Here is an 11,418-nt window from a genome sequence, read left to right as displayed (position 1 = left end):
ATTGATTTAAACTGTAAATTACTAACTTGTTCTGTTTGATCTTGAAAGAGAGCAAGATGTCGTCATCTCCAACCCAAATTGGCTGAACATTGGAGGTGGCTAGCCTTTCCTGCAGTATAATGTGAAACCACATTATTTGAAAAGTTATTTGATTCAGAACTGTGGGTATTTTACCCATATTTTGGGGGGCTGTGGGGGTGGGCTTCATCATTATTCTTTAACACATTCTAATCGTCAGTAACATATTTGTTTTACATTTTGCTTCCTTAGATGCTTGAAGCATCTTCATGGATCTTCTGAGAAAATTGAAGTGCTGTTGCCATCAGCAGTAGTTGTGTTCTTATCTAAAAATGCTGTCTGTTTTCAGCCTTTACCAATTTGCCATGTGATTTTCTGGAAGTCACCTAATAGAGGGCTCTTTCCTATCGTTTGTCCAGGTTTGGGGAACCAGTATTTTATGTAAATGAGTGTGATATGTCCTGTCTACAAATCTAGACTCAGGCAGTTTTCAAGTTACCTTTTATATCTTTACTACTGTAATGGTTCAGTCATAAATTAATTATTTTTCTCACCTACTTTTTAAGCTAGTAAATGTAGTTTATGCTTGCAAGAACTTGGATGACAAGGACCCCATGGATATGATAGGATAAAAATCATAGTAGCTTTAAAAGAATAATGGGAATTGTTTTGTTGTATTTCTGTTTAGAGTTTGTTCTATGTACTTTTTACCCAGTTGAACATATTGCATTTACAATGTTTTATCCTGACTCTTTCACTGAATACTTTTTTGAGCCTATTTCCTTTTTAAAGAAACTAAGCATAACATATTTTAAATTTGACTTGTGTATAATATATTTACAGATAAATGCACATATCACAATTGTACAGTTTGACGAATTTCCACAAACTGAGTACCTCTTTATAATTAGCGTTTGGAGCAAGACCATCACCCCAAAGCTCCTCTTGCTCCCTTTCTGTCCTAGCCACCATAAGTAACCACTCTTCTGACTTCTAACATTAAAGATTAGTTTTGTGTATTTCCTATATATGTATATATATGTGTATATATATATATATTTTTTTTTTTTTTTTTAAGATTTTATTTATTGGACAGAGAGAGAGAGCACAAGCAGGGGGAGCTGCAGGCAGAGGGAGAGGGAGAAGCAGGCTTCCTGATGAGCAGGGAGCCCGATGTGGGGCTCGATCCCAGAACCCTGGGATCATGACCTGAGCCGAAGGCAGACGCTTAACCGACTGAGCCACCCAGGTGCCCCCTCTAAATATATTTTAATAGCTACATGAAATTCTATCACTTGTATGTACTATTCACTTATTCCTACATTGTTAGACATTGAAGATGTTTCTAAATTTTCTTTATTACAAGTAAAACTGTAGGAAACATGTATTTTTATGTAGTAACTTTCCCAGGAGTGTTGTTCCTCAGTGGAATGGCATAATCCGTTCTGACACTTTTTGTATGTACTGCCAATTTGCTTTCCAAAGTAGTAAAGGCAGTTAATATTCCCCCCAGGGGTTCATGTCTTTTGTTTCACAATCCCCTAACAAATGTTGGGTATTCTTATTTTCCTTTAAGCTTCATTAAATTGATAGGTAGGAGATGGTATGGGAAATACAATTTTAAGCTCACTTTACTTGTTGCTTTATACATTATATGGCATGATGAATATATTGATAAAATTTACATCTCAAAATCTTTTAAAATCCTAGGTTCTGTATGTTGAGGCTGTATGATGCTGACATATATTTAGTAATTCAGATGAAGAGTGGAATTTTGTTTAACCTTATTTATTCCTTTATTTCTCTGGATCTTAATTTCTACATCTGTAAAGTAATGAAATCAGACTTAGTCACTTAGTGTAACACCGTGCTAGTTATCAGGAATATACATCTCTAATGTAGAATCAGTTTATAAACTAGCAGAGAAGTATATATATGCGTATGTATATATATTTATATGAAATTTTATACACATGTATTTGTATAAATATAAAATACATCTTAAATATATTTTATATAAACATAAAAAACAGTGTTCTAATATATTGTAGTGTGGGGGATGACAGATGTGTAAACAGAGAAAGTGCTGTGGTATGGATTACTAAAGAGCTCATTTAGCCCAGCTTGTGAGTTCAGGGAGAGGCTGTGAATATATTATTTAAATGCAAGGACTCTCAAACCTAGTGCTGCCTGCGGTTTAAATGCTGGCTCTTCTGTGCCTTAGTTTCCTCATCTGTAAAATGGGGATAATATTAATACCTGTCTTGGTGGTGTTGTGAGGATTAAAATGCTACTCTGTGTAAAGTCCTTACAGCAGTGCCTGGCACATAGAAAGCCCTGTGTATTGGAGATGATGCCTTAGCCACATTAGCCAAAGAGGAACATTCTAAGTAGATGAAAGAGCAAGAGCAAGTCACAGAACTTTGATATATGCAGGGAGCTGTAGGTTATCCAGTATTTCTAGAACAAAATGTGTAGAGGACAAAAGCAGTGATGAGTCTGAGAGGTATGCAGAGATCAAGTCATAGAGGCCTTGAATGCCTTTTTGTCTCGCTCACCACTTTTTTCTCCAGCACCCAACACAATGCATGTCATAAAGTAGGTATAAAAATATTTTCAATGAAAAAATTAGGAGGTTGTATTTTATCCTTTACATAATTCAGAGCCTTTGAAAAATCTTAAGTGAAGTATGACATGATCATATTTGCATTGGTGTCAGTATCTAGAATGGATTAGAGGGTCTAAGACTGGCGGTAAACCCAGCTAAGAAAGTACTGAGGAAAAAGACTAGAACAATGATAGTGGTTGTGGAGAAGAGGGGCCAAAGTTATAAAATACCAAATATAGGAACCAGAAAAGGAGAAGAGATACTAAAATGCCACCTTTATTCCCTTCTCACCAATAGTTCCCATTTTGCCTTTTGTAAATACATGTGTACTCTGCTTCTTTTTCTAGGCCAGTTCTTGTTCCTTTTGAGTGTTTTTCATGGTCCATCATGTTGAGGGCTAAGACTCGGCTTCTTTTGCTTTCACCACACCACCTGAAGCAGCTCAAAGAGTCACCAGGATCCAGGCTTATATGGCAGCGACTTCTGCATCAGCGACAACCCCTTCATCCAGAATGGGCTGCCCTGGCTAAAAAGCAGTTGAAAGGCAAAAACCCAGAAGACTTAATATGGCACACTCCAGAAGGGATCTCCATAAAGCCTTTATATTCTAGCAGGGATACCAAGGACTTCCCTGAAGAACTTCCAGGAGTGAAGCCATTCACACGTGGACCATATCCCACCATGTACACGTTTAGGCCCTGGACTATCCGCCAGTATGCTGGTTTTAGTACTGTGGAAGAAAGCAATAGGTTCTATAAAGATAATATTAAGGGTGAGATTTTAATGCAACACATAATATTTATAATCAAACATACATTTCCTGTTCTTGGCTTCTTTTGAAGGGAGACTAGTTAATCTCTGTAAAGATGATAGTCACTTTATAATTTTGTAGTCAAGACTGTACTCTGAAAGATGAATGTTTTTCAACTTCCGTGGTCAAAAGAATGGGTGAGCCAGATTAAGGTGCTAAATTCTTGAATGCCAACAACAATTAACATGCGGGTTATGGACGCATCTGGATGGCACAGTCAGTTGAGCATCTGACTCTTGGTTTTGTCTCAGTTCGTGAACTCAGGGTCTTGAGATCAAGCCCTGTGTTGGGCTCTGCGCTCAGTGCTCAGTGCAGAGTCTACTTAAAAAAGACTCTCTCCCTCTCCCTCTGTGCCCCCCCCAAATAAATAAATAAATCTTAAAAAAAATGCACATTATGTAAAAGGAATTAGGTGAAATTGTATGATAAAAACAGACCTTGGCTTTTTCTTTGAGAAGCTTTTAATTAACATTGTCAAGATAGGAATTGAAGGGGAAAATGGTTTAAAAGATGCCCAAATAAAGTAATAAACAATTGATAATGTACAAATATATTTAGTGCAGTCTGGCATTCATGTCTCTGAAAATTATATTAACTATTTCTTCTACGTGGTGTGTATTAAAATCATATTGTTTGAATGCTAATTTTGAGGACTTATAAATGTATATTGCACATGGAGTATTGACCTTATGTTTAGTCTAGACTATTTTAGTTTTTTTCATGGTGTTCCTAATTCTGTTTCCCAGAATATTTGAATAGCCAAGACATCTTGTTATGACCATATTAAATACAAAAACAAAAATAAGTAAGCATACAGATACAAATGATGTTAACTATTTGTAAACAGCCAGATCTTTTCATGAATCTTAAAAAGTATTTCTACTTTAAATTATTTAGATAAGGGCAAAATAGGAAAGGGGATTAAGAAGTACAAACTTTCAGTTATTAAAAAAAATTGCTAAGATAAAAAAAATCCTCAGACATGAGATAAGTGAGATGTTTTATTCTTTCTGTTCTGCAACTCATTTTGTGCATTTTACCACATAGTAAACAACTGAGGAAAATGAAGTATCTTAATTTGTTTTGACATGTATGAGCATAAAAATGTCTGTTTTAAAAGTATACAACGATGAGACGAATCAACACCTTTAGTAGTGTTAATTTAAATTAGTTTACTTTGATGCCAGACTCCTTAAACCTACATTGTTTTTCTTTATGTATTTAGCTGGTCAGCAGGGATTATCAGTTGCTTTTGATCTGGCCACACATCGTGGATATGATTCAGACAACCCTCGAGTTCGTGGTGATGTTGGAATGGCTGGAGTTGCTATTGACACCGTGGAAGATACCAAAATTCTTTTTGATGGAATTCCTTTAGAAAAAATGTCAGTTTCCATGACCATGAATGGAGCAGTTATTCCAGTTCTTGCAACTTTTATAGTAACTGGAGAAGAACAAGGCGTACCTAAAGAGAAACTTACTGGTACAATCCAGAATGATATACTAAAGGAGTTTATGGTCAGAAATACTTATATTTTTCCTCCAGAACCATCCATGAGAATTATTGCTGACATCTTCCAATATACAGCACAGGTATTTTCTGCTTCTTATGGGTTTTGCTTTACTTCTTTGGATGTAGGAATTTTTATAAAATATTATAACCTAATTTGAATTTGATAAGTGAGTCTGAATAATAGTTTTAATATAAAGTCAGAGTATGGGTTTTATTTGTATGTGTGTTGTTAGTTTGTATTTTTTTGCTTTTAATGTACTCATTTTACACTCTGTTACCTATAGGATTCTGGGCATTAGACATTTACTGTATTTTTCTTTATTAAAATTTTTATCTTCTGATAATTGTTAGAATCAAGGAGGGCTCATAATTTATACTTTTTTAATTTCTTTCCAGAATTCGTATTCAGTTTTGAAGTATACACTGGTGTCAGACAGCTGGGGATCAAATTATCAGCTTAATAAGATATCACTTGTATCTGCATCTACAATGAGGTCCCTCATATTTCACCCCTGAATTAGGTTCATCTTCCCCATCAGAGTGGTGGGAAAAGAAGGTTCTTATAGTGTTCCTATGTTAGTAGTAATCCCTCCACAGGGAAACATAAAGCTTCATCTTCCTCTGAGTAATTAATATGTATTTTCCTGCATCACTCACATTTTGCTGCTTGCTGGCAATTCTCTGCTTCTCTTAACCTACCTTAAAGTTAGACTATATTATTTCATGGCAAAGGCCCAATGTCTCCTCCACCATGAAACTTTTTTTTTTAATCTCTTACTCTTATAATTGCTGTTGTCTCAGAACTCTTGCAAGCATTGCTTACTCTCCTCATTGATATTCAGCCTTTACACTTGGCAAATTTATTTCTTTTCATAGATCCTATTTGCCTATGTGAACTGTATTGTCTAGAATTGTATATTTTTATCCCCCTTTTCAATTTCAAGAACATATGCACAGGATTCCATTTAGCAGCGTGTGACAAACGCACATACACAAATAGCAGTAGCTTAAACTAAGTAGGAGTCGATTCTCTTTCATCTAAAAAAGTTGGACAGTAGGCTGTCAAGAGCTTGGTTGTATGGTAGCTCCACAGTCATTAGGGTTCCAGGCTTCTTTAATCTTGCTTGTCCTCTATTGTTAGTATGCCAGCTTATGGTTGAGGAAGTGGATGGGCTTGGATGTGTCCAAGCTCCTCTGATATAAGGTAAACTTCCAGAAGGAAGAAGCCCTAATCTCATTTGTATCTCAGTGGACACCCATAGTAGTGAGAGAAGATTGGAAGTATAGTCCTTGTATATGCACTCTGCATTTATGGTTCAGGTATTACAGGAGGAGAGTGGAGAATTGAGTAGCTAGTAGCAGTTTGTACAGTTTGTGCTGTTATGTACTTGGGCATTTCACCTTTTGAAAGCTCCTAATGTCATCTTTAAGCTCAAAATTGCTTTATATAATCCTTCATATAAGTGATAAAAATGCTGGTTTCATATACTGATCTAATAAAGTTATACTGAAGTACTTTGTAAATTGTCAACTTCTGTATTTTTTAAAATAATTTTAATTGTAGCAAAATACACATAACATAAAATTTCCTATCTTCACTGTTTTGAAGTGTACAGGTCATGGCATTAAGTACATTCACCCTGTTGTGCAACCATCACCACCCTCCATCTCCAGAGCTCTGCATCTTGCAGAACTGAAACTCTGTGTCTGTTAAATAATAACTCCCCATCCTCCTTTCCCTCCAGCTTCTGGAAACTATCTTTCCACTTCCTATCTCTGAATTTGACTACTCTAGCTACATCATCTGAGTGGAATCATACAATATTTGTCTTTTTGTGACTGGCTTATTTCACTTAGCATAGTGTCCTCAAGGTTCAGCCATGTATCAGAATTAATTTCTTTTTTAAGGCTGAATAATATTCCAATATTCCAGGATTTCTATTATTTTTAAAGAAATTCTACTAAACTACTCTTTGTAGAGAAGCACCTGTTTGTTTTATTGCTTTTTATTTATAAACTCTACGTATACTCAAGTAGTCTCTCACTTCCATGTAATTCAATCCCCTTATTTTTTTTTGCGATGGAACATTTTTCAAGTGCTTTTGGTTAATTATAAATAAAATATTCAAAAATGTAAATTACAGATCTATAGCTTATGTTAACAACAAGTAACACTTTTTGAATGCTTACTGCATACTGGCATAATGCTAAGTGTTTTAGGTGAATCATTTCATTTAATCCTACAACTCCATGAGGAAGGCATAATTACTACCTCTGTTTTATACTTTAGAAAGCCAGCGAATAACAAGGGTGAGAAACTTGCCTAAAGTTATATGGCTAGTTAAGTGACACAGCTAGACTTTGAGCATTCTTTTTTTTTTTTTTTCCATAGTGGCTGCACCAAATTTTATTTCCATCAACAGTACATGAGGGTTCCCCTTTCTCGACATCCTTGCCAACACTTGTTATTTCATATACTTTCTTTCTTGCCCCAGGACCTTTGCCCAGACTGTTCATTTTCCTTAAACATTCTTTCCTACTCTCCTTTTTAAAACCTGACTGATTCTTGTTCATATTTCAGGTGACAGCTTTTTTTTTTTTTAATTTTTTTATTCTTATGTTAATCCCCATGCATTACATCATTAGTTTTAGATGTAGTGTTCCATGATTCATTGTTTGTGCCTAACACCCAGTGCTCCATGCAGAATGTGCCCTCCTCAATACCCACCACCAGGCTAACCCATCCTCCCACGCCCCTGCCCTCTAGAACCCTCAGTTTGTTTTTCAGAGTCCATCTAGACTTCGAGCATTCTGACTCTAGAGCCCATGTTCTTAATTACCATATTGAATATCAATGATTTAGTTTTTATTATTTTATGTTTGGCACCTCTTGGGAAGGATAATAATTTGGGGGCTTGGGCAGAATATGTGTGATATGTACCCTACCTAATAAAAAGTTTTAGGAGAATGGTGGAAATGTCATCTTTTTTCTAATCTTTTTATTTTAGTTTTTTAAGTAATCCCTGCACCCAATGTGGGGCTCAAACTCACAATCCCCAGATCGAGAGTCACATGCTCCATCCACTGAGTCAGCCAGGTGCCCCCTGAAATGCCATTCTCTTAGTGATTTTGGCAGGAAAAAAACCTGTCTGGGATATGCTTAGCATTAAATGTCATGCTAAGCGAAATAAGTCAGAGAAAGACAATTATATGATCTCACTGATATGTAGAATTTAAGAAACAAAACAGAGGATCATAGGGGAAGAGAGGAAAAAATAAAATGATGAAATCAGGGAGGGAGACAAACCATAAGAGATTCTTAAGCATAGGAAACAAATAGGGTTGCTGGAGGGGAAAGGGTTAGGATGGGATAACGGGGGGCTGGAAAGTAAGGAGGGCACGTGATGTAATGAGCACTGGGTATTAGATAAGACTGATGAATCACTGACCTCTACCTCTGAAACCAATAATACATTATATGTTAATTGAATTTAAATAAAAATAAATTTTAAAAATGTCACAGTAAATCAAATTGAAATCTTTGATTTTTAAGCCATGTATTTTATCCTGTTTTGTTTCAATATATAGTCCTAAGGATTGAATCATTTTCTCTCCCCTCCCCCCCACCATATACTTGACTTTACTCAAATAAGGAAATTGATAACTAATAAAACTTAAATTTATATATTTTTAGCAGATTAGCCCAAAGTTATGAGATCTTAGGACCTCATGAGGTCATAGTCATTGGTTTAGAATTAAAGATGGCTTATTCAGTTCTCAGACTAAAGGTTGCATTCCTAACCTCAACTAACTAATTTCAGAGTTTAAACTTTGACTCTAAAGAATGGTTAGTGCAGATTCTTTTTCACTAGAAAAATAAAACAGGTGCAGTTTTTACGATGGTTCGTTGAATCACCACTTAAATTGAGGAGTGAATTAAATGTAACAAAGTAAGCATTAAATATTTTCAGTTAATACTAAAGACTACTTAGTATATCTGAGTTGAATATCATTTAAAAATAATAGTCTTTTAGAAAATGGGTTTAATAGAGCCTTTTAAAATTTTTATTCACTGTTATATTTTTTATTATTTTATGTAGCACATGCCAAAATTTAATTCAATTTCAATTAGTGGATACCATATGCAGGAAGCAGGGGCTGATGCCATTCTGGAACTGGCCTATACTATAGCAGATGGGTTGGAATACTGTAGAACTGGACTCCAAGCTGGTCTGACAATTGATGAATTTGCACCAAGGTGAGTAAATTGACCTCAGACATTGTCTCAATACTAGGAAAATTTTCAGGACCAATTTACAGTAGATCTACTGATAAATCGGTATCTATAAATGTCATACCTAGATCCTCTTATGTTTTATTGGAGTAATAATGAGAAAATAAGCCAATACTGTGTATAATTAAAAATCAGAATTAAATTTGACTACTTTTTGGTAATTAGAAGAATCTTGTTTCCAGCTATTCAGAAAATACAATTACCTGACATATTTTGACAATTAAAATGTCAACATCATATTTCAGGCGTATTAGCTTTTATTCTTTTAATTTTCCATTTAAAAAAGTCATTTATTTCATTTTTTTTCTGTTGCACTTACATAATATAAATGTTTTGGAATGCACAGTGCTATTTAAAACATTTTTGTTTCAAAATAGCTTGTTAATAAAGTATGAAAAATACAGAAAAGCTTGGGGTGCCTGGGTGGCGCAGTTGGTTGAGCATTCTTGGTTTTGGCTCAGGTCATGATCTCAGGGTCCTGAGATCGAACCCTGTGTCAGGCTCTGTGCTCAGTGTGGAGTCAGCTTGAGATTCTCTCTCCCTTTCCCTCTCCCCCTCTTGCTTGTGCTCTCTTTCTCTCTCAAATAAATAAATAAATCTTAAAAAAATGTGGAAGAGCTTTGAAGTTTATGAAGTGCTTAAATTTGGTGATCAAAAATTGATCAGCTAAACAATAATTGCTAAGTTTTGCTCTGGGCTGAGTACCAGCTTATGTGCTGGGGAAAAAAAAAACTTGTGAAAGACATGACTTCTGTCCTCAGATTGTTTATAGACTGGTGAATGCTCCTTTATACCTTTATACATATTATGACAGCATTTCTCAAAGTGTGGTCCAAGGACTCTTCAGGGTCACTACCTTCCTGGGGTCTTTCAGATTAAATTGTTTTCATGATTGTATTAAGACTTTATCTGCCTTTTTCACCTCTCTTCTTTCAAAAGTGTACACTGTTGTTTTCCAGAAGCTACATGATATGTAATGTTGCAACAGATTGAATGTAGAAGCAGATATTGATTCCAGCTGTCTTCCCTGAAGCCACACATTAGATTTGCAAAAATGTAAAACAGTGACTGTTTTATTACAATTTTTTATTTTAGCAAAGTATAATTATTTTTCATAAAAGTGTTAATTATGTTAACATGTTTGTTGTTGTTTCTAAATGAATTAATATGTAAAATATTGATAGATATTATCCAAATAAAGATTTGTTGGGGTCTTTAGTAATTTTTAAGAATGAAAAGGTATCCTGAGACAGTATTTGAGAACAGCAGTGTTAAGAACTTCCCAGGGTATATCAAGAATTTTTACTAGTTTTTATTTATTTATTTTTATTTTTTTTTTTAAAGATTTTATTTATTTATTCATGAGAGATAGAGAGAGAGAGGCAGACGCAGAGGCTGAGGGAGAAGCAGGCTCCCCGCAGAGCGGGGAGCCCGATGTGGGACTCGATCCCAGGACCCTGGGATCATGACCTGAGCTGAAGGCAGACGCTTAACTGACTTAGCCACCCAGGTGTCCCTAATTTTTATTAGTTTTTAGTTTCTTTACTTAAGGCTCACCTTGTCTTATATAAAGAAACACAGTCTTTGTGCCTTTAGGCATAGGCAAGTAAACTAAATGTATAACTCAGCTGCAGAATATAAAATAAAAAGGAGTAGTGGGTTTGGGGGCAATTGGAGAGATAAATGCCTAGACCAAATATATAATTATTCTTTAAAAACAAAACAAAACAAAAAACAGGAAAACTTTCTTGATATCCAAAGAAAACAAGTTGGTGGTTTTAGTCCTTTCACAGGTGACCCCTGACTTACATACCAGGTATTCTTGAAGTATTTTATTTTTGGATAGTGATTCATTCTTTATTTGAGGGCACAAGAGGAACTTCTTTTCTAAAAACCAAAAAACCAATTTTTAAAGTGAATAATTCCTACCTGAAGCAAATAATCACAGCTCTTTCTTCTGTGTGCCTAAAACTGTACTTTTATCTGTTAGGTTTAAAGTTACTTAAGTATATATGCTTTGATTTTTTTTAATTAAATTTTTTTATTGTTATGTTAATCACCATACATTACATCATTAGTTTTAAATGTAGTGTTCCATGATTCATTGTTTGTGCATAACACCCAGTGCTCCATGCAGAACGTGCCCTCTTTAATACCCATCACCAGGCTAACCC

General features: G+C 35.1%; 1 protein-coding gene across 4 annotated transcripts in view; it reads left to right on the top strand.

The window, feature by feature from the left end:
- Positions 1–11,418, top strand: part of MMUT (methylmalonyl-CoA mutase) — a 39,224-nt gene that overhangs the window by 644 nt on the left and 27,162 nt on the right. For all 4 annotated transcript variants that reach the window (XM_081828404.1, XM_081828400.1, XM_081828401.1 and 1 more), the window contains exons 2-4: positions 2,974–3,398; positions 4,663–5,030; positions 9,051–9,208. In XM_081828404.1, coding sequence (XP_081684530.1) covers positions 3,014–3,398; positions 4,663–5,030; positions 9,051–9,208 — 911 coding nt within the window. In that variant the 5' untranslated portion in view covers positions 2,974–3,013. The remainder of the gene's footprint in view (positions 1–2,973; positions 3,399–4,662; positions 5,031–9,050; positions 9,209–11,418) is intronic.

The sequence above is a fragment of the Leptonychotes weddellii genome, chromosome 8 (assembly GCF_054177405.1).
Source record: "Leptonychotes weddellii isolate Sample4059 chromosome 8, ASM5417740v2, whole genome shotgun sequence".
NCBI lineage: Eukaryota > Metazoa > Chordata > Mammalia > Carnivora > Phocidae > Leptonychotes > Leptonychotes weddellii.
This window is presented reverse-complemented; position numbering and strand designations above follow the sequence as displayed.